We start from the raw sequence: 22,189 nt of genomic DNA on the forward strand, positions 1-22,189 counted from the left end.
TTTACTTGAGATATATAGCTGGCAGCTGTATACTTCGATTGATGCAACTAGAACTTCATTATACTCACACCATCACAGTACTACTATACACCCACCATGTCTCTCTCTAACAAGCTGTCAATCGCCGACGTCGACCTCAAGGGCAAGCGCGTCCTCATCCGAGTGAGTATATCCAGGACTTATGTGTGAAGCACGAACACGAATCTAACCGCGACACACCAGGTCGACTTCAACGTCCCTCTCGACTCCGACAAGAACATCACCAACAACCAGCGCATCGTCGGCGCTCTCCCCACAATCAAGCACGCTGTCGACAATGGCGCCAAGGCCGTCATCCTCATGTCGCATCTCGGCCGCCCAGACGGAAAGCCAAACGCAAAGTACAGTCTCAAGCCGGTTGTTCCCGAACTCGAGAAGCTCCTCGGCAAGAGCGTGACCTTCACAGACGACTGCGTCGGCAAGTCGGTCGAGGACACCGTTAACGGCGCTAGCGGCGGCCAGGTCATCCTACTGGAGAACTTGCGCTTCCACGCCGAGGAGGAGGGCAGCTACAAGGATGACGAGGGCAAGAAGCAGAAGGTTGACAAGAGCAAGGTCGAGGAGTTCAGGAAGGGCTTGACTGCTCTTGGTGACATTTACATCAGTGAGGGACTCCATAGTACTATGTGTAGATGGAGAGTACTAATCAATTACAGACGATGCCTTCGGCACTGCCCACCGCGCACACAGCTCCATGGTCGGCGTCGACCTCCCACAAAAGGCATCTGGCTTCCTTGTCAAGAAGGAGCTCGACTACTTTGCGCAAGCGCTCGAGGAGCCCAAGCGCCCCTTCCTCGCCATCCTCGGTGGTGCTAAGGTCTCCGACAAGATCCAGCTGATCGACAACTTGCTCGGCAAAGTCAACAGCCTCATCATCTGCGGAGGCATGTCATTCACCTTCAAGAAGACACTCGAGGGCGTCAAGATCGGTGACAGCTTGTTCGACGAGGCCGGCAGCAAGACTGTCAAGGACCTTGTTGAGAAGGCGAAGAAGAACAACGTCAAGATTGTCCTGCCCGTTGACTACATCACCGCCGACAAGTTCGACAAGGACGCCAACACTGGTTACGCTGAGGACAAGGACGGTATTCCAGATGGCTGGATGGGTCTCGACTGTGGTGACAAGTCGATCAAGCTGTACAAGGAGGCCATTGGCGAGGCGCAGACCATCCTCTGGAACGGTCCCGCCGGTGTATTCGAGTTTGAGAAGTTCGCCAAGGGCACAAAGGCGACACTCGATGCTGCCGTTGACGCCGCGCAGAGCGGCAAGATTGTCATCATCGGCGGTGGTGACACAGCCACTGTTGCCGCCAAGTACGGCGTAGAAGACAAGCTGTCCCACGTCTCGACTGGTGGTGGTGCGTCGCTCGAGCTGCTCGAGGGCAAGGACCTGCCCGGTGTATCCGCCCTGTCAAGTAAGTAAACCAGTCACTCATAGAAGTGAACGGCAGCTCAAGATGAGGGAAGGTATATCTTCGAAGTTATGATTGTAGCTATAGCTCTTTTCGGTTCAATAAAGATACCGCATTCCACCTCGTGGCCTATGGATGTGATGCGTGGAGTCTTTGGGCTCACTTTCTCAACCATGTATGTGTCTCGCGCTTGCCATATCCTCATTCGTTTGAAGGGTCGTCATGTCTTCCGTTCGAATCGCGTCTGTTCGTGTCGACCATAGGAATCGCTCATTTGCCCAGCTTCTTAAGCTCCTCCCTGGTTGTTGTTAGCACTATCTTTATCTCCAGTAGATGAATTTCCTACCTCAGCTGAACTGCAAAATCGTCATTCGTGTCATCATCGTCCCAGCTCTCTTCCCAGAGATGTGTGTTGCCGTTGGGGATCTGTGTCTCCTCCTCAGTCCAGTCTGCAGACACGTTAGCTTGATGCATCCCCCTTCAACCATTCCAACGTACCCTCTACAGGAAAGTCCTCAAACTCGTCATCCTCCTCTAGCTGTGTCGCGGGCTTCTTCTCGGGCGCCAGTGGTTGCTCGCCGTTCTTGGAGTCGCTGACGACGGCCTTCTTCATATCGTTGCTGCCTTGTGCTGAGCCGGACATTGTGACTTTTTCGGGAGATGCGATCGGCGATATATTATGGTATGTTTGGGTGAGTCGAGTTGTGATTACGCGGTGTTGTGGCTTTGGTGAGCTTTGGTGATGCGGCTCTAACAGCGGAGGAGCGGCGGCGGCGATTGTCCGCAAGGCTTAGCGCGACGTCACGTGGTGCACCTGGCAACTGGGTTCGCGGGGTACGAGTCCGTCGAGGTTGCAGCTTGGCTCCGAGAAAGTTCCATGTGATGCATGGCGGTGTTCTATTATCGCCCTCGTACCTCATCTACTCTTTTCAAGCCAAACCTGGAGTGCATTGGAGGGTAAAGTACGGATAATGAACATGACGTACACGTACTTTAGCTCCGAGTAGCCGGACGAAGCTGTAAGCACCGCCCGTCTGGTGGGCTTTAGTAGGTGTCTAGACACGCGCTCAGTGTCTTAGCTGGCGTATCTGCTTCACGCTGAGATTTGAATATACTTACTACTTTTCTTCATTCAATCTTTTCCGTGTCTCTCTTCCTCAGCCTCTTCTGGTAACCTTTTTTCGACCAGTCTCTCCGCGGCGCGGGATTATTCATCGAGCATGTTCAAAGTCGGCGGTTGGCTCAAGGGCCATACGCCTGGGCATTCGAAGAGCTTAGATTCCTTGAGCGAAATGGCACAGAGTAAGTTCAAAAGCATGCATAGGTCAGGCAGGTACTAATACAACACAGTTGAGGATGCCATGAGCGGTACGAACTCCACCCAATACAGTGGCGCAGACAAGTCTAATCACACGCGAGCACAGCCGTCACCTATATCATGGCCGATGATATCGAAAGCGCCGAAGCACACCTTAGCAAAGGATCCAGTCCATTCCACCAGGTACACACCTACCTTCCAGCCCTCGGGCCCATACTTCGGTTCTAGTCTTATATCGTGTAGCTCGGAGCGGGAGTGTGTGTCTTCATACGGGCGACGTTGGGGTTCGAGCCGGAAATCGTACGCGAAGGTCTGATCACATATTCAACATGATGTCAAGGAGATGCAGTGACTGACATGGTCGACAGCTGCCAATGCCCTATCAGTGGCCGAGAACTCCGCGTACGAGCACCAACGCCGTGTTAGCAAAGATCCGAACGCGTATAAATCGCCTATATACCCTCCGGGCACCGAGTACGCGGTATGTCAGGCAGAGGCACAGCTGATGAGTGCCGTTGTTGGTGTGCTCAACGAGAGCTTGACGGAGGCTATCAAGAGTTTCTACAAATTGAGGAAAGCATACCTTGCGCTGGAGGGTGTGATGGAAAACGAGAAAAAGTTTCTAGCGGAGAGGAGCACGAGTAGCGTCAACTCGGTGGGATCGCGCCCCTCTTCCAAGGGCTCGGTTCGATCAATTGGGGCAAGCAATGCTCTGAAGAGCTCTCAGGGTCCTACGTCTACTGGGCCGTCCGCTGCAGCATCGACTTCCAGTCTGAAGCAGACTACTACAGTGACTGCACCAGCTGCGAAGGCCACAGATGACGATGATGACGACGTCGACTTCGTGGACGCCCCAGAAGATAAAACTGGTGGTGAAACGCCTGTGGAATACATGGGGCATCTGAACGTCGCCGCTGACAAGGGTGCTACTGTCGAGCTAGACAATGCTCAAAAGAAGGTGGATGTCGCGGCAAGTTCGGCACCAGGGCTTCCTACCACGAACGAAAACCCATCCAACTCGCTACCAGACGCTATCGAATACTTCGAGAAGCTTACCTTGAACGATGAGGGAGATGCTGATGCAGATATCGCGTCGTTCAGCAACCACCCAGTCGATGTGTTCATCCTCTCCGGATCCAACTTTTGTTTCGGCATGTTATTGCTCATTCTCTCGTTCATCCCGCCGTCTTTTGCTGGATTACTGAAGATCGTCGGCTTCAAGGGCGATAGGGAGCGAGGAATGCGAATGCTGTGGCAAGCGACTAAATTCCACAACATTCACGGTGCCATGGCTGGAGTTGTGCTTATGGGATACATCAATGGCTTCACCAACTTCTGCGACATACTTCCTACAAAGGGCGAGGGAGCATACCCGAAGGAACGGTGTCTGGCTTTGCTCCGCTACATGCGCGCAAGATACCCCAAGAGTCATCTCTGGCTACTTGAGGAGTCCAGGATGCTCGCCTCTGAGAAGAAGTTGGAAGAGGCTGTTCAATTCATGCACGAGGTGGGCGAGTCGAAGCTAAAACAGCTTGAGGCGCTCACGTGGTTTGAACGCAGCTTGAACAACATGTACATGCACGACTACGAAGCTACCGCTTTCGCTTTCGAGAAGTGCATTGGCCTCAACAACTGGTCCCACGCGCTGTACTACCACATCATCGCCGCCTCATACGTCGAACTCTACCGAAAGCACAAGACCACCGACCCGACCAAAGCGAAGGAATACGGTGTGAAAGCAGAGGAATACATGAAGAAAGTCATGCCCAACGTCGGAAAGAAGAAGTTCATGGCACGCCAACTCCCCTTCGACATCTTTGTCGCACGCAAGATCCAAAAATGGGAAGCACGCGCCAAGGAATGGAACTGCGACATCGTCGACGCCGTCGGCGTCTCTCCACTCGAGGAAATGATCTACTTCTGGAACGGATACAAGCGCATGCGAGACGACCACCTCCAAGTCTCCCTCGCCAACCTCGCCTGGAGCGAATCGCCAGCCAACCCACACTGGGAGAAGGAGGGTGTAGATGAAAAATCCATTCTCCACGTCTTGCGCGCTGCTACCCTCCGTAACATGGACCAAACCGCTGAAGCCAAGGCCATCCTAGAGAAAGAAGTCTTGCCTGTTGACAAACTACTCATCACGGGTAACTTCAAAGATAACTGGACTGCGCCGTGTGCGCGCTACGAGATGGCCGCGAATATCTGGCGCGAGGCTGATGCGGATGGGCATCCGGAGAAGAATCCGCAGATGCTGGTGCAGTGTAAGGATTGGTTGGATGAGGTTACGAAGATGGGTGGGTTTGATTTGGATGCTAGGTATGTCGATGGTCTCTGCGATGGGTGATGTGTTGAACACTAACTTGTGGGTAGGATTGGTATGAAGATTACGACGGGTAAGGAGACGCTAAGGAAGTTTGGGGTGCAGTGTTAAAGGGTCGTTGAGGTTGTGGTTGTTGGGCAAGAGGGGGGTACATATAGATGGTATAGAGGTAGAGATCACGGCAGGGGCACGAAGGCTTTGTATTGTTACATTCCTTGCGAATATGCCCAAAATAGCATTGTTCATGCTCCATACAGACTACTATAGTGAGTGAGTAAGCACAATCTTAGATACCACTCTGCCATTGACACCCCGACGCATACAAGGACTCAAATACTCTGGCATATACACCACCATTCACCCAATCTTCCGCATTTCCTCGCGCAGTGGCCTGATAGTTGCTCGCTACCACGCTTACTACATGAGCCCCGGTGATGCTCATTCCTCCACATACGACCAAAGTGGGGAGTGGAGAGAAGACACGATATCCAACGAAGCATGCCCAGGCGAGATTATTACTAGGCAGGTGGAAACATGTAGCGCGGAGCAGTTACCTAGTAAGAACAAGTCCTATTGTGTAGAGATTCTGTACGCTAAGAAGAACAAGCAAAATTGACCATGGCCGCAGCATGCTAGTGTTGAGCAGTATCTTATGCCTCCGAGATCTGGGTTGCGCGCAGACTCGATCCTGCCTAGGGCGCACACCCTGTGCACCGGCACAGTATTCAACCACCAAACCATCCTTGCCAGAACGATTTCTCAACGACTTGATTGCCAGCAGCAGGTTCCGGCGAGGAGGGCTGCTGATGCTCCTCAACATTCTGTACGACTACCAAGATATATGTCAGTCCAACATCTTTGCAGGATTGCATGAAGACTTACCTGGCTGGTAGCGGTACCGCGAGACGATAGCATTCATCTCTTTCTCGATTCGGTCGTAGTCAAAAGCATCCAATAGGTTCCAAACTCGAATCATAGCTATGATGTCCTCATGCACCTTGCTGCAGGGACCTTCGTTGAACCATTCAGCGGATTTGTCGATGTCCTTCTTTTCCACCTCTTTTTGGTCGTTGTCGCATTGCCAGAATGCATGGTCCAGGATGATTATGGTATCAAGAGCGCACATGAGCAACGCTCTACCGAACTGGGGTGCGGCTACTATGCTCACAGCTGCAACGCCCGTGCCGAGTACAGCTCCAGGCACAGCTCCGAAGCCTGACCCTACCATGACGGCACCAGCGCTACCCAAAGCTTGCGTAAACAACTGCACCACGTTTGCAGTAGTGTTGCTGACCAGAACGTTCGCCATACATCGCCAAGCGATGTCTCCGCTGATGCCGTGGAAATTGAATATACCACTGATTGCGCTCACAATCATTGGTGCTACCACTGTGGTTGAGACACTGCCGGAACAGGCCAGCGGAACCGTGCTCGTTCGTACGGCGTGCTTGTATAATCGCAGAGACTCTTTTATAGCTGCTTCGACCTTTACGTCGACCAGGACTCCCTGTGCTTGAGAAAACATGGCTCTCACTTGGTTGTTCTTCAGATTGCTGGATGTGACTTCAACAAGATTCTTGATGGATTCCGCATCCTCTGCACTATCATCAGCTCAAACATCCTAAAAGATCAAAAGCATTCAATGCTTACGCTCGCTTGTGAAGATTGGACCGGCCATGCACGGATACCCTTGAGAGGTGTCCACGAATGCCTCCTTGATCTTCGCTTTGAACAGATCAACACGTTCTGCGACTCTGGCATCAACGAACCTGCGACGCTCCTTATATGTCAGTTGGTCGTCGTTCTCCTCCTCGGGCACTTGGCCCTTGTACGTCGCCCTGAGTAGATCCACTTTGGAGCATATCACCACGACAGGGATGGTACTCTTGCACTCGTTCAGCACTCTGAAGAGATCTCTGTCGGACTCGCGGGCGGGTCGACTTTCGCGTTCGGATCCGGCTAGTATACAATACCTGCTATAATTAGCCTCCACGAAACTCCATAAAAAGAAGGACTTCATACCAGATGGTATGGACTCTCAACGGGAGGTTAGGCTCTCTGGATCGGGTTGTCAAGAAATTTTTCACAGCGCTGGCTTCCTTGTTGGAAGCTCCGGACTGGAAGCCTTCCGAGTCGTGAACGATGTATGGAAGATCTGGTCCCGTAATCTCTTCCTCTACATCATGCTTTTGGTGTGTATTGGCATTGACCTGAGACTAGACCAAACAATTAGCAATGACAGCTGCTTCGCCGAAGGGGACATACAAGGTTGCCTTTGAGGACTTTGTTTATTAGCGAAGACTTTCCTACCCCAGCATCACCACAAATCAAGATACGGACTTTCTCGAGCCGTTTCTGCATGGCCGGTGACGGATTTTGCCAGAAGATTTCACCTTCATCTGGAATGGCCCGGTGACGAAACAAAGCGAGAGATTTGGAGAAAGCCCAGCCGCCAGACACATGGCTGATGCTGGGGTTCTCATCGAGCACTTGATACACAGATGGATGGATGAAAGTCCCGACAGGTGCTACAGACGAGAGTCAGCTACGATAATCAGATAGAATGGGGCATACATACAAGTGGGGCAATAGCCCATCAATACGTGTTCGTCGAATATGCATCGAGGTTTGATTGTCCAAACAAATCTGTGCGCAGGACCCCAGTACGAGCTGTTGATCTTCACCTGGAACTCGTCCTTGCGGTTCTCATGTATGTCGCAGAGATCCCAAAGGCGAACACTAATTCCATTTTCAAGTGTCAGGGACGTTTCTGACGGCTTGCTCGAGGTCTTTTGGCGCTGCGATTGTGGCGGCATGACCAACTTCACGGGATCGTCCATGTAAGGTTTAGGAGGCTCCTGGATGTACGCTGTGTCTTTGTATTCCAGCCCAATTGGTCGAAATCCAAGCGTGAGACCAAGAGCTTCGGCTTCAGAGAGCACCCACTGTAGTGGATAAAGTGACAGACCATCCTTGGAGTTCGCGCCTCCTAGGTCCTCATGTGTACCAACGAACCAAGCCTGTAAGATTCTGTGTTTTGATGATGCTGCGTTGATATCGGGTGCCGCCGTCTCTGGCTTGAACTGCTCTCTCTCCTCATTTAGGGCCAATGCATGACGGTAATGCTGAATATGGGGGTGGGGCAAAACATCGAACAAGCCATGGTCTGTGAATGCCTTCACAGTGTCGAAAGCCCCAACAAAACGTACTACGGGAGGTGTTGTACTGCGGATGAAGTGATGATAGGTCTGTCCGCCCACGTTGTTGTTCGACGCTCTGACAGTGGGGTAGAGCTCCAACATCTCTTGGTAATGCTTTGAGAAATCGTTCAAGTCCTTGGGTACATGCATGTAACAGAGGAGGTTCGCCACGGCACGAACTGTAAATGCGCCACGGCTGAATCCGAAGAAATAGATCTCGTCGTTCGGGCCATTGGTATTGCGACAGCAGTACTCGTACACTTTTTCGATCTCGGCTGGAAGTCCAGACCCAAAGGCGCCCGAGAACAAGTTCTTCATGGCATTTTCCTTGTCTCCAAGACCAGTGAAATACTTTCGTTGCTGTTGCCACCGTTTTCCTGTCACCTGGTCCGTAACAGGGCCTTCTTTCACGGATGCAAAGGCTCGAAACACCGTGCTGATATTCCCTTGTGGGCTTCCGAACGTGCCATCTGGCCCACCCCAGGTTCCGTCGACGCAAACGATCAAGCGCTTTGGTAGGGGCCCGTCCTGAATCTTCTCCGCTGGTGGTGCGGAGACCATCGAGGGATTCTGTTGCGCTTTCGATTCGAAGAGGACAGAAGACGGTGCGTAATGGTATCTCACGGCAAGTATGACCAAAACACCAGCCAGACATAGCCAACCCCATTGAGAACCTGTCTCGGATCCGGCACTCATGATGGGGAAAAAGTTGTACATATTCAGTTTGCTCAAATGATGTGAGGCGATGAGAGGGAGCGCGACAGCTCCATGCCACAGTCAGTCTGATCTATACCGCTCGATAGCCATTCTCATTTCCTAGGATGTCTGGACCCGGAAACACTAGAAATGGCGTCTGTAGTGCATGTCAGTGGCGCTCGTCCTTCTCCGGCTGCCGTGTGCTGTGGGCAAGGTAGTCGTCGTTCGGAGCTGTGTGTAACAATGGTTCGTGTGCCTGGGCCGTGTCGGCTCAGCCTCACCTGAAGCAATTATGAGCAAGCGTCTAGAGCTTCATACACTAATTCTTAGTTCCAGGAAGTCGCCCATTCTACCGCATTGTGGCTGCGTGTGACGAGCGATATGTACTACCGGCATTTGGGAAGCGACGGCCTCTCAAGTCACCCATCTTTGGGAAACTGCTCTTGCTGTATGGATAGCATGATTTGCAAGCTTGCAAACTGCACTTTCTCTGGGTATGTTGTAGACGTTTGCGACGAAAGAAGGAAGCGGGACGCGCCTGGCCGTGCCACGCCACATGTGGGGCGGACTCGCCTGGGCAGACATCGCAGGGCTGGAGGGCTGGGTGGCTGGTCAGCCGCAATACAATAAACCCAATGCATAGAAGGAAGCCTGGCTTGCAGACGCCTTGTTTGGGGTGGCTTGCAGAGCACGCGTCCTCACGACCGGCGCACTCGCATCGCGCGCTCATTCGTTCTCTACCCCGCACAAATTAGAATGTGTAGCTCCGGACCACGCAGTGGCACGAACTACAACACGATTGCGTTGAGTGCTGAGCAAAGTATGGGCCGGTGAACGCCTCGATATGCGACGACAGACACGATGGCTTTCTGAGCGCAGCTGAGCCCAAACTTAGGCACAGTTCGCGGTTCGCTGTTTATGCTCGTGACGCAAGGTGAGGCCGACGTCTTCGATCGTCGATGTTAATGCGCGTAACCTGGCTTTCCCCTTGGACATGACCAGAGTTAACAGCCGTAACGTCTCTTTACATTTGCTTAGTTCTTCATCGACCGAAGCCTATCATGGACTCTATGTTCTCGTCTAATATCCGCGAACACGGCAGCATACCGTGGGACGACAACTACATGAAAATTGGCTCCGGCTACGATCTCCACAAACAGCAGTCGTTGCGCTCGCCTTTCTGGCCATGTCACCCTTCCTCTGAACTTCCAAGTACGGACCTGCACACTCTGGAGATCAGCAGCAAGATATTGCGCGATGAGGAGACGTTACTTCAATACATGACCTCCGACACACGGGCACTTGCATCGGTCTTTACTGTCTTCAACCTCAAAGCCTCCCTGGAGACACTCAAGACCGCTCGATGTAGCAAGACGTCCATGACAGTGATTAAGCGTTGCACTATTACGCTGCCTGCTGAGCATCATGAGCATTTGCTTGAGCTCTCTGACGAAGCAGAGTCCTGTTTTGGGCGGCTGAATTGGTACGGGGAAGAGAACGCACAAACCTTCAAGACAAGGTACGGCCAGTACTGCATCACTGGAAGAACTCGACAATCCACATTCTTTGCCGTGAGCACCTACTCAGCCAATACACAGCAGGAACTCGACCAGTTTGCCAGCAGGCTTTCGGCGGACTTCAACGGAAAAACGGTGTCCGTCGAAGCTGCATCTTCCTTCGAAATGGGTTCGTCCCACAAATCCGCTAGCATCAGGGAAACGCATGAAGTCGTCGTCGTTGGATGCAGTTCGCGGAACTTGCAACACCGGCTCCACACAATCGATATTCAGAAAGCTTGGGTCGACTTCCTTGAGCACTACACGCCTATACCAGTCCTGGCGCAAATTACACACTATGCCAATATCGACATCAGAATCAAACATCCGCAGGGGTCGCTGTCCATCCCAGAAGACTTTCGGAATGCAGCTGAGCTTGCCCAGCTTCTCCAGGTTGCAGCTCGGTCCAATCGTCTGGTCGGCGCTAGAGCCCTAGAGATATCCGTCCAGTCGACGATTTTGAAGCTGGCTGATCTACACGTATACGCGGAAGATAGTGACGAGGCCCTCCAACAATGCGTGGCAACTCTAAAGAACGTCCGAGAAGAGCTGAGTGGAGTGTGGGATCGACGGCGAAAAGTGGCAAAGGTGATGACTGAAACAGAAGGCCAAATCGAGAAGTGGAAGTTGTAAGCAAATTCCTTCTCCATGAATGGCTGACATGAGACTGATTGACTTGTAGAAACAAATGGGTGAAAGCCCACCACACCCCACAATGGAAGATTGGAATCTGCCCTGATGATGTGCACGAAAGTCTGCGCAATGAAGTTATAGAGTATCGAGAGGACTGGGACCCTGAGAGTAAGCGTGATGGTATGCCCGTGTGTCTCAAGAATGAGGTGTCCATGTGCCTCCCTGGACGCCGAATTGTTGGAGCACAGGTTGAGAGTGGTTGGCAAGATGATACCAATGGATGGTGGCGAAGGACCTATGGGTCTTTGGGAGGAGACACGCTTGCTGTTGGTTTCGAGACTCAACACTACCGCGGTGGTAGCTGGGCTTTGATTGTATGGGCGGTTGACAAGAATATATACATGGAAGCCTGATAGTATCTTGAACAGGATCACGAAATCGTGCTAGGGACGAAGCTTTGCATTGGGGTATCCTGGGCAAAATAGCAACTCTATCGGAACCCAATTATCTATCACTCGTCTGCGTCGTGTCACCCCAGTACCATGGGACGAAGAGCGGTGGAAGCAACAAAGTCCTCAACCTTGAGTCTCAAGTCAGGACGCGCTCCTAGTTTACATTGTAATGCTAGCATCAATTGCAGCCTGTATATCGCCTGTGATGGTTGCTCGTCAATTCATTCACTACATAACCTCCACGAATGCCCATTCCTTCACATACGACCATAGGACAATGAGAATTAGGCTTCCCGTCCGCTCAGCCATATACAAGCATTGTACCGGCGGATTAGTAGTTAGGTGGGTGACCACTAGCGAATCCCCGCTGTTGTATGTTTTTGCATTTCTTTTGTTGATAAAAGTTTTTTTTTTTGCATGTGGGGCGGCCGCACCCATTGAACTTGAAAGCCCGGTGGAATGAGAGGCGCTAATGAAATCTGCCCTTGGTCGGAAATCGCGAGGCTGTGTTGACGAAGTTTCGGCCGCATGTCACGCCGAAGGAGACGTCCTTTCCGGATTGGAGGAGCTTCCATGCTGCCATAAGCTCGTCGGCCTTATCGTCACGGTCAGAGCCTCTCTCCAGGGCTTCCAGAATTGATTGAGTATGGTATGTCCACCAGTAAATATCACCATGTACCTCGGAGAAGCGATTCGTCATGCCGTACTGAAGCTTTTGGAGGTGGATTACTAACTCGAACTGGAGTGCTGAGGTCTGTAGCTACGGCAAAAGCATCCTCACGTCGCAGGCCCATCCATCCAGACCCACGGAGATCAACACAGGCTTGATGCCGGCCTCATTCGCTGCCTGTATATCGCCTGTGATGGCCGTGGTGAACTTGAAAGCTCGATGGAAGGCAAGGCGTTGATGGAGATTGTCCTGGGACATACTCTTGTTTATTCCTAGTGACGGGAGCTGTCTTGTTGAGCAGTTTGAGCAGCTGTGTAGTACAGCCGATACGTTGGTAGATGGCAACGCGGTTCTGGCGACGTGATGCGCAAGAATTGCCCTTCCGACGATTGGCAAGCCATCATGGATGCTTGCTGTCCCAGCTTGCCATTCCTTTGGGGGATGTGATGAGCTTAGGTATCTCTATCTAGTGCCCTACCTAACTACTAATCCGCTGGTATAATGCTTGTATATGGCTGAGCGGACCCGTGGAGGGGAAGCCTAAAGCTGCTACGACGCTGCCACGCGGTATAAAACTTCGCTTAGTATAACAGACGTTTAGAGAGCTACTCTGACAAATCCACAGCAATGCACAGCTATTATAAGGCTGTTACGCGATATATCCCAGCACCTGCGTATGACAACAGTTTTCTTGGGGAGACACCTAGGCAGATACAAAGAGTCTGTTCCTTTTTGTCTGCGCCTTCGTGTGTACTCCAGGCGTATACATACTCCATGTTGACATGAGCGCCTCAACGGGAATATCAGCGAGTACCTCCAGGGTGCTTTCTGGCGTTACGTACGAAACACAAAACATGAATGTCTCCGTCACCGTACTTTGAAACTGGGAGGCTTTCGACGAGGTATTGAAGAACCTCGCCGTTTGATCTATGCAAGAGCAGTACCAGCTACCGCTTCCCTTTGACCACAGCAGCAGAGTCGCGTCAGCCCGCTTCTATTATTATCGTGAATAGAACCTTAGTGTCAGAGGCTTCGGATAAACACGCCAACAAGTTCGATATGAAAGTCAGGCTGTGGAACTATCACTTGATGAAGTCTGAGTCCAAGAGCCTCAAAGACATTCCGGTCAAGCACATCAATTTGGATATAGGTGAGAGAGGGCAGGAATGGAGACATGCCGAGCAAGCTATCAGAGTAAGTTTAACGGCAGCTTCTCTCACCTTTGACTTCACCTTTGCTAACCTACCACAGTACACCCATCAACTCAACGAACTCAGCAACTTACTATCCGATCACAACCCCAGAGACTCAGAGATTGACCATGATGACGATCCAGACATGCCCGCAGGCCCGCCGCTCTCCGAGATCACGGACATCACAGCCACCGATCCAATAGCTATTCTCAAGTTCAGCCAGGAGGCTCTCAATGTTTGGGCCTTCCCCAAGAAGCGTAAGGGTATCACCAGCACGGAACAAAGCGCTCGCATCATCAATGCTTTCAAGGGTCTCATGGTCCGGAGAAGCTACGCATCCACACTGAACGGAAGAAGACTCGACAAAGATCTGCCAAGCGTCCAACGCATGGTGTTCGAATGCGAGTATAGCCCTCAGGAACGTCAACAATACGACGCAGCGTATGCGGATAGTTCGTCTGTTCTCTTTCGCAAGAGCGGATCCGCTGTCACCTGGAGCACCACGACATACCGAAAACTATGCCTATTAACGTCATAGCTTAGATTCGCTTATTAGCTAGACTACAAGATTAAGAAACTAAATGAGTTCCGTGAAAAGAATGGCGATGCTCGCCGAATTCTGAGAGATCTGTGAGCAACCCAGATCCGTAAGGGTCTTCCGGAAGAAATGCAAGTCACAGTTCCCAAAGCCGACGATACCTATCGTTAGGTACTCAAGCAATTCTCCAACGCCATGACACAGGCTATCCGAAGCTGCGCATTCAAGGAATATTCTGAACACCCTAGAGCCTACATCAATACGTAAACATCCAAATAAGGTAGCCTGACATCAAAGTAGGCTCCACAGTGTTCAGTACTTCCAAGGTTTTCTTGAATCACGTGAGACGTTTCATATAGTAACAGGGCGTGATAAATCGGCGGCCACCGCCCGGGAAAGATTAACTCACGGTGAAGCTGGCTCGAAGCTCTACACGGCTACGTCATCGCAGTGTTGTGCTGCAAACACTGCGTTTGCAGGGCACAGACCGCTTTTACCGCAGGCAGCCACCGCAAATCTTCGCGCGAGCAGTGACTACTCTTCAACGACACCTTCCTCACAGGTAGCTGACTACCGTTCAACGACACCTTCCTCACACAGGTAGCCACCGCACACCTGGGCAACTTCGCGCACATCGAGCAGTGCTTCCTCACAAGTAGCCACCGCACACCTGGGCAACTTCGCGCACATCGAGCAGTGCTTCCTCACAAGTAGCCACCGCACACCTGGGCATCTCCTGCAAGCTCACAGCCAGGACTAGCTAGAATGGCGAGAGGCGGCTCCTCCTCTTCTAAGAAGCGACAGCGTAAGCGCAGACCATACGAGGACAAGAACAAGGTCATCGCCTCTTTCGGTTGCTTTGACACGGAGGCAGCATTTGAGGAATGGCGGCAGTCATCGTTTGTTAAGCCGTATTGGGATATCTTTGTCAGCAAGTTCATCAACACCGACCTCTTCAGGCCCGGAAAGAAAGTCGCTGACTTCGACAATCTGTATGCCTGGATCAGAGAAGGAGAGAAAAACGGTCGCAGGTAAGTTCTGACTGTACGAAGTGCATGTGAGACATATACTGACTTCGTACCCCTACCTCTGCAGGAGGTTTGACAAGGATTCACATTTCCCCGAGTACGAGGATGAGATTGATTGGCATGCCTGGCTGACACACTGGCTTGTTAAAGAAAACAAGGTCGATCGTGAAGGGTGTTTCTACGGCTCGCGCTTGGAGAACAAGACGTTGACCCAAACAGTATACCATTATGTTTTGTTTGCGAAGCGAGAGCGCGCCAGAGGATCCAAGACCACCACTAAATCGCAGAAGAAGAAGTCAAAGACAAGCGCCGCACGATCCGCCAAACCTCAATCAGATCAGTCCGACGCTGAGTCCGACGCTGAGCCCGACGCCGAGCCCGACGCTGAGCAGCCTGATCCACAGCTTGGTATGGCTGTCGTTAAGTGGACCAAAGGTCAGCCTTCCGATCTGCCATCCAACGCCACCACCACAACTGTCGTTGAGTCATTCTGTGGCTACAGCTTAGACGGCTTCTGGCAAGAGATAAACCGACGTTTCGATCTAAGTACCCACAAGCAGCGGCGCAAGGCTCTTGTAGCCACGAAAGGATTGTCTTTCGAGGATGCGCAAAACCATGCAGCGCAGGACGATGTGGTGGTGAGGTTCTCGCTAGAAACCGAGGACATCGTCCTCAAAGAAGAGCACGAAGAAGTTGGGCCGCAGGAGGTGCCCGCCCCCGAAGGTGTACCCGAAGCCCCAACAGCCGAAAACCGACAAGAACTGTACACCATTATGGTAGAGGAAGCTGTAAGCCTTGAGGCTACAGAAATAGACCTCAAGTGCCGCCTTTGGAGATACAATCTGTCGCTTGTGGAGAGCAAAGAGCAACATAGCGTCGACCTGCACAACATGGTCCTCATTCTTGGAGGCAACGAGGTCCAGGAAGCTGAAGCATCAGAGGCCGTACAGGCACTTCAGGTAAGCTGTAGCCACGAAAATTATCATCACCCATCTCTAACTAACTGTGCTTAGTACTCTCACGACATGATAGAATCGATCAATGGGACCACACTCAGCACTCTCAATCAAGAGCTGAATGAAGGGAACGACAACACAGAAATCGGAGGTCCACCTCTGACGAAGCTGAGGACCATTACTGCCGAGGAAATTCAAGCCTACCGAGAACAGACGAAGTGGACAGACAACCCAGCGTATCAACGGCAGAATCACGAGGAAGCCTGCGACAGGCTGGGTATCCCAAACCCTGAGAAGCCAAGAATGGAAGGTTTCATGAAGCACATTTTCCTAGATGCTCACCAACCCACCGGCATCAACGCTATGGTCGACTTCGAAGAAGGCTGTGTAAATGGAGGTCTATGCGCAGAAGATTGCGGCCTTGGAAAGACCCTCGAAACACTCGGGCTCTTACTATTCCGCTCGAACGAACGCCGGAAGAAGCTTGCAGATGGCGAGGAGGTACCCGAAGCGCGCCCAACGCTAATCATTATGCCGCAAAACCTGATTGCCCAGTGGCTCGAGGAAATCTGCAAGTTCACAGAGCGCTTCAGAATCCTTGTGTACTACGGCCCTTCCAAGAAGTCGGCGAACCCCAACGTCTACTACCTCAAAGGTAAAGGCAAGGCCGCCAGGCTCACCCGTAGCCACGACATTTTCAACGGTGAGGAGTGCAATGCGGATACCATCATCCTGACCAGCTACTCTACCTGGGCTGTTCGCCACGGCCCAAAGGTACAATGGAACTGGCTGGTTGACAAGCGCGCGAAAGAGCGAAGGATCAGCAAGAAAGAGGCCGCTGCAGAACTGACGTCGGAAGGCGTTTCCTACAAGAGCATTGATGTCAATTGCCCCCATCAGATGTATGGTATGATCCACAGGATTATACTCGACGAGGGTCACCAGATCCGCCTTCAATCGGACGAGATCGGATGGGCTATCAACCATCTTGGCGCCACGTATAGACACATACTAACAGGTACCCCTACGTTCAACGGTCTAAAAGAGTATTGTGGGTTGATGGAGTTCCTCCAGAACCCAGCTCTACAAGACGAGAACTACCTCCGCTCCCTCGGCTTCGTCGATGCTGACTTCGCCAAACCAGCCAGCCCAGTCTTCGCTATGGGTGGCACTTGCCCGCTCGACTCAATTCTAATAAAGTTCAACCCCTACACTGTGGCGGATGATGATCGGCGTGCCCCTCTCAAGTACTGTCAGGAGGCCATGGTAAAGTACATCTTCAACCCCATAGTATCGCCTACAATGGCTGAGCAGGGATCCAAGATGTCACAAGTCCTAAGGAAGATTATGCTCCGCCGCACTCATTCCTCCGAGATCAACGGTGTACCCCTGCGAGCCGCTCTTCCCGCTGTGCAGCGTTTGGTGTACGACTGTGAGTTCAATGCAGCCGAACGAGCATTTTACGATGCAGCGGTAGCGAAGACCTCAGAGACGCTCTTCGCAAAGACAGCTTCGAAGAAGAACGTGGAGTGGAACACCACGACTTACAGAAAGCTATGCCTACTGAGCTCGTGGCTTGGGTTCAAATACCTCCTTGACGACAGCTACAAAGCCACAAAGTTGGCCGCTAAGCGCAAGAAAAAGATGACGGCTCTCACCATACTCAAAGATATGCGCTCAGGCCAAAAGCGCCTGCGTGTGCCCATTGATCAGCAAATTCCGGTCGACAAGCACACAGACATCGAAACAGACGTCCAGCAGATTCTTCATTGGCATTGCCAGGGAGCGCCTAAACTGAGGAAGCTTTTGGGAATCCTCGCCGAAATTGTGGTACTTAGGCAGGAAAAGGTCTTGATTTGGGTGAGCAATCCGGCTCAGGCCGAATGGCTCCAACAGGTAAGCTTTGTTCGTTGCAACTGTGTGGTAGACAGAGGCTAATACGTGGCTACAGGTCCTACTGCTCCTTAAATTCTCCGCGTTCCAACTCCGCACTGATCTGAGTCAGACCGAGCAAGATAAAATCTTGAATGACTTCAACAACGACCCTCACTTAGTAGCGGTACTCATCTGCTCCTATCTGGTGTCTTGCTCGGGTTTGAATATGCAGACACTGTGCCGTACTACTATCGAATACGAACCCCCGCCGAACGAATCAATCAGGGCTCAGGAGGTTGGGCGTGTGAAGCGCCGGGGTCAACCTAGCCCATGGATTCGTCACATAACTCTCTTGACGAAGGACACGTTCAACAGCAAGCAGGACTCAAGCATGATTCTGAAGAATCTACCCAACCTGCTCACCCAGCTGGACCTTGAGGTTTGGGGTCCGAAAGATCAAGGGGACGAGGATGACGAGGCGGGTAGCCACGTCTTAGGCGACTTCGTCCTGTACAACGACGAGCTCCTACCAGCAGACGACAAGGCCGTAGAGGGCAAGAACCTCAAAGTCTTAGGCCCTGACGACCTACTCTACCACATCTCGATGCTCGTTACGGGACGCAAGCCAGTGGGTAGCGTTGTCGAGCTGCGCAAGGAAGCACACAAAGAAGGCGGGGCTGCAGGCAAGGCTGGAGGTGGTGAAGTTGAGGATGTTGACGTAGATCCGCTGTGGATCTAGGCAGTCTTGACGTGGCTACAAAGCCGGGGATGGTCATGCGATATGGAAACTAGCATGCAAGCAGCTAGCATTCGGGAAAAGGGCGGATACCAAGTGGTTGAGTTTGTGGGCGACTGAGGCTAAGGCTTTATGCACGACTTCAAATAGTCAGAATCACAGCACTGGTAACCGATTTTGAGTACAACTCTAATCTGCATGCGTTAGTGGGAGTCATAGGCAACAGTCACTATCGCCACAGTCTGAGTTGGCCAAGGCTGAGTCATACAACATCACAAGAGTCACTGCGGCAAAGAGTCATTCGTGAATCGTGTAAATGTATATATAAGGAGACTATCCCGGAGACTTCAGCACGAAAGCTCTCCGCAACTATGAGTGCATCAGAAACGAACAACACCACATTACCACCTGCACCAGGCGGAGTCAATCGAAAACCACAAGGGGGAGACTGCACACCGGCGATAAAACATAAGGACAGAAGCGCGAAAACACCATCCATCCAGTGACGGGGAGGCGACAGAAGCGAAAGGAAATACCGCGGGAAACAACACGGATAGGAAAACTTTTGCCGAAAGGCAAGGCTGGTTTCTTCACCAGCTCCTTACGACCACCGGGAACCATATGAGAGAGACGAGGACATTCATTGTCCGCTGTATCCATGAGCCATAGCAATGCTCTTCCACTTTTCGACCTCAGCTTCGAGCTCAGAGTTGCGAGCCTCGAGGGTGCTGACATGGTCAAACTTCCGTTGTCGCGACTCACGAGCAGCAAGGGTATTGCGTGCGCGCTTCAGAGCGATCTTGTCGCTAGGGTCGACGGTGATGCTGGGCAGAGGACCCTTGCGCCGACGAGATTTGCTGATGCCGTTTGTTGCGGGTGAGTTGGTGACAGATGACTTGCGTCGAGAGTAGTTGTCCAAAACGAGGGGCGAGCCGGTGCTTGAAGAACCAGATCGCTCCATAGACTGGCTGCTGATAGTGCGGTCCATGGGCATGGAGACAGCAGGTGCATAGACAGTATCAGGAATCTTGGTCTCCTGCTCGGGGAACAGGGAGAACCAGTCGCTCGTGTCGGAAATAACAGGCTCGCCGTTGAACATCGGGGAGCACTCGAAGCTGTCGTTGATGAAGGGGGAATCACCAATATCAGGGGAAGTTAAGTTTGTGAACGCCGTAGAAGGGGGTGCAGACCCAAAGCCATCATTGAAGATGTCCTTGGGGGACACGGTGCGCGTAGACCCGGCGGCAACGGAAGGATCGTTGATCGCCGTGAATGCGGACACCTGGTCCATAGAAAAGCCTCCGTTGTTGAAGTTGGACATCAGGCTTGCGCCCGAGTCGAAGGAGTTGTTGCTGTTCAAGTCTGCGGGGAACGTGAGCTCGCGATCGAGAGCGGGGAAAGCGTGCGTCGTACCTGCCATGTTTGGGACGTTGTGCAGTTGAGGAATGTTGTTGCTAGAGCTGGGAAACAGTGGAACCGGAGGACGTTGGCGTAACCGTGGCTGTTGGAATTCTGTAGTAGATGACGGGGCAGAATTTGCGTAGAAGTGCTGGCCGTTGTTAAACGTATGCCCAGGCTGAGGCGCGCTCGGTGCTCGCAGAGGCCGCTGGGAGACCTGAGGTTGATCGTAGAGCACGAAGTCCGACTGCGGATGGGCGAATGCTTGTTGACTCGTATGTTGTGGTTGCCGGGAGGCGTGGGGAGCTGGTGAAGAAAGCCATGATGACTGTTGAGAAGCCGTGATGGTCGACGTGAAGTCGAACGGGAGGGAAGACGGCGAACTGAAGTTGCGCGAGGCGAGACTTGAGTTCAGAGGTTCCGGGAAGGAAGACTCTGAGGTGTGAGTTGAAGTGGGGATAGTGGGTATTGATATGTCGGCGGTTAGCGGACGGCGAGATGCGGGGGAAGTTAAAAGGCAGCCATTGTTCGTGACTGTCTTGTGTATTGTTTCGTGGTGTAGTATGGTGAGGTGAATAGGAAGGAGAAATTCAGGCAGCGAGGGAAGTGGGGGATTAAAAGTAACCCGAAGCGAGCGCGGCGCCAGGAAGGGCCGACTGCTGTGACTCACAAAAGGTGCAGCAGTGTCGGTGGCTCCCAACCAATGACTTCTCCCGCCGGTGCCATCTTCCATCAGCCCTAGGGCCCGATGCGGCTAACCAGGCATCACGTTCGCGACAGAGCGCGCACGATCACACCCGTTGATGCTGTTGCGCGGCCTATCCATGGCATCCCAGGTACAATCGCGTCTGTTCCTGACGGCTGGAGAACTTTGGGTCGCTCGTCTACCCACAGGAAAAACTCGTCCAACTTCGCGACCATGGTAACAGTACCGTCCCCCAGAGTCGCAACCACTAGCAATCAGGCATCAGCTTTTGTGCGCCTCTACAATAGGGCGCGCGCCATCGGACATGGGGTACCCCGGTCAGCTGCACTCTGTATTCCAACCGGTGGAGGTGCTTACGAAGAGCCAACCCAAGACGGGCGAGATGGAAAAAGAAGGCGGAGCAGCTGCGCCCTTTCCATCAATCGTAGATTGGCAGATGCGCGCGGTATGCGCCTCTGTTCTCAGATTAATTGGCGATATTGGTGCCTTCACTAACATTTTCTGCGCAGTTGCGCGATTGCGCGTAGGCTCTGGGAAAGGTTCAAGATACCACGTCAAGAGCGGTGTAGAATGTGTGAAACAGTAAGGTTGTCTGCCACATCCAGCGCGCTGGGTCGCAGGGTGGCTCGCACAATCCCATCGATATTCGGAGCCGCACTCAGCCTCCGACCTGCTGCAAAAAGCCCAGCACAGCATGGCATTGGACAATGAGAGCGGCTCGGCGTGAATCCTGTCACACGTAGCCTCACTTCTGTGGCTAGCGCTCGCACCTGCTTTTCCCTCAGAGTTGACGGGTTTTGTTGTTTTTGGTTCTACCAGTGCCAACTCACATGTGACCCCCGCCTGTCACTGCGAATTTTCCAAGGTTACGCACAACCAAATCGGCCCTATGCGGCCGCGGATAGCTATGTTTCAGATTGGAATAGACGACCATTAAACAGCTTACCTAACATGCGTGGAGACAAGGACCCCGAACCCCATGTGTCGATATTCGACAATCCAACACGTTATCCGTCATCAAGGTGGGGCTAGTCTGCGCAGCCATTCTTCATGGGGATGTGCATACAGAGCTGGCGAATTTAGGCGTCCTCGGAGTACGATCACCGATCCCATGCTGAACCACAACATCATTCTGATACTGGGTTCGACATCTCCACTTTCAGCGCCATTGCTTCTTTGGTCTCAGCATCTCCGTGACCCAACACTACAATGGTGCAGCAGCATAAGCAACCAGCGGCAAAACTACATGCGGCTTGCGATGAGTGCCGTGAGTACCTCAAGCTAGGCTTCCACCTGCCCCGCGCGACGCTCAACTATGCCCAGGGACACGAAAGTTGAAATGCTCTGGCCACACTCCAAGATGTGTTCGTTGCGAAAGAGAAAAGATTGATTGTGTTTATTCGCCGCAAAAGCAGATGGGTCGCCCCAGGAAAAGAATGCGAGAGGACGAACCGGACGAG

The 22,189-nt window shown here is 52.3% G+C and overlaps 8 protein-coding genes across 8 annotated transcripts; 5 read left to right on the forward strand and 3 right to left on the reverse strand.

Annotated features, from left to right (window-relative positions):
• Positions 1 to 96: 96 nt before the first annotated feature.
• Positions 97 to 1,462, forward strand: PGK1 (phosphoglycerate kinase; the record flags this gene model as incomplete). The annotated part of the gene is made up of 3 exons (XM_049392422.1): positions 97 to 162; positions 223 to 643; positions 696 to 1,462. The coding sequence occupies 3 exons, from the start codon at positions 97 to 99 to the stop codon at positions 1,460 to 1,462; spliced, it is 1,254 nt and encodes a 417-aa protein (XP_049239829.1).
• Positions 1,463 to 1,721: 259 nt separating this feature from the next.
• J4E84_009863 (uncharacterized protein) lies at positions 1,722 to 2,094 on the reverse strand (the record flags this gene model as incomplete). Its single annotated transcript, XM_049392423.1, has 3 exons — positions 1,722 to 1,749; positions 1,798 to 1,900; positions 1,950 to 2,094. The coding sequence occupies 3 exons, from the start codon at positions 2,092 to 2,094 to the stop codon at positions 1,722 to 1,724; spliced, it is 276 nt and encodes a 91-aa protein (XP_049239830.1).
• A 577-nt stretch (positions 2,095 to 2,671) lies between these two features.
• Positions 2,672 to 5,203, forward strand: J4E84_009864 (uncharacterized protein; the record flags this gene model as incomplete). The annotated part of the gene is made up of 6 exons (XM_049392424.1): positions 2,672 to 2,753; positions 2,802 to 2,819; positions 2,876 to 2,952; positions 3,013 to 3,079; positions 3,138 to 5,088; positions 5,143 to 5,203. The coding sequence occupies 6 exons, from the start codon at positions 2,672 to 2,674 to the stop codon at positions 5,201 to 5,203; spliced, it is 2,256 nt and encodes a 751-aa protein (XP_049239831.1).
• A 614-nt stretch (positions 5,204 to 5,817) lies between these two features.
• Positions 5,818 to 9,009, reverse strand: J4E84_009865 (uncharacterized protein; the record flags this gene model as incomplete). The annotated part of the gene is made up of 6 exons (XM_049392425.1): positions 5,818 to 5,921; positions 5,975 to 6,688; positions 6,743 to 7,065; positions 7,115 to 7,308; positions 7,358 to 7,620; positions 7,671 to 9,009. 6 exons carry the CDS (start codon positions 9,007 to 9,009, stop codon positions 5,818 to 5,820), a joined length of 2,937 nt encoding a protein of 978 aa, XP_049239832.1.
• Positions 9,010 to 10,049: 1,040 nt separating this feature from the next.
• J4E84_009866 (uncharacterized protein) lies at positions 10,050 to 11,590 on the forward strand (the record flags this gene model as incomplete). The annotated part of the gene is made up of 2 exons (XM_049392426.1): positions 10,050 to 11,173; positions 11,227 to 11,590. 2 exons carry the CDS (start codon positions 10,050 to 10,052, stop codon positions 11,588 to 11,590), a joined length of 1,488 nt encoding a protein of 495 aa, XP_049239833.1.
• Positions 11,591 to 13,358: 1,768 nt separating this feature from the next.
• J4E84_009867 (uncharacterized protein) lies at positions 13,359 to 14,030 on the forward strand (the record flags this gene model as incomplete). The annotated part of the gene is made up of 2 exons (XM_049392427.1): positions 13,359 to 13,493; positions 13,551 to 14,030. The coding sequence occupies 2 exons, from the start codon at positions 13,359 to 13,361 to the stop codon at positions 14,028 to 14,030; spliced, it is 615 nt and encodes a 204-aa protein (XP_049239834.1).
• Positions 14,031 to 14,795: 765 nt separating this feature from the next.
• Positions 14,796 to 18,628, forward strand: J4E84_009868 (uncharacterized protein; the record flags this gene model as incomplete). The annotated part of the gene is made up of 4 exons (XM_049392428.1): positions 14,796 to 15,061; positions 15,126 to 16,017; positions 16,072 to 17,910; positions 17,966 to 18,628. The coding sequence occupies 4 exons, from the start codon at positions 14,796 to 14,798 to the stop codon at positions 18,626 to 18,628; spliced, it is 3,660 nt and encodes a 1,219-aa protein (XP_049239835.1).
• Positions 18,629 to 19,265: 637 nt separating this feature from the next.
• J4E84_009869 (uncharacterized protein) lies at positions 19,266 to 20,045 on the reverse strand (the record flags this gene model as incomplete). Its single annotated transcript, XM_049392429.1, has 1 exon — positions 19,266 to 20,045. One exon carries the CDS (start codon positions 20,043 to 20,045, stop codon positions 19,266 to 19,268), a length of 780 nt encoding a protein of 259 aa, XP_049239836.1.
• Between the last annotated feature and the right edge of the window lie 2,144 nt (positions 20,046 to 22,189).

The sequence above is a fragment of the Alternaria hordeiaustralica genome (genome assembly GCF_023758085.1).
Source record: "Alternaria hordeiaustralica strain BMP 2776 chromosome Unknown scaffold_33, whole genome shotgun sequence".
Lineage (NCBI taxonomy): Eukaryota > Fungi > Ascomycota > Dothideomycetes > Pleosporales > Pleosporaceae > Alternaria > Alternaria hordeiaustralica.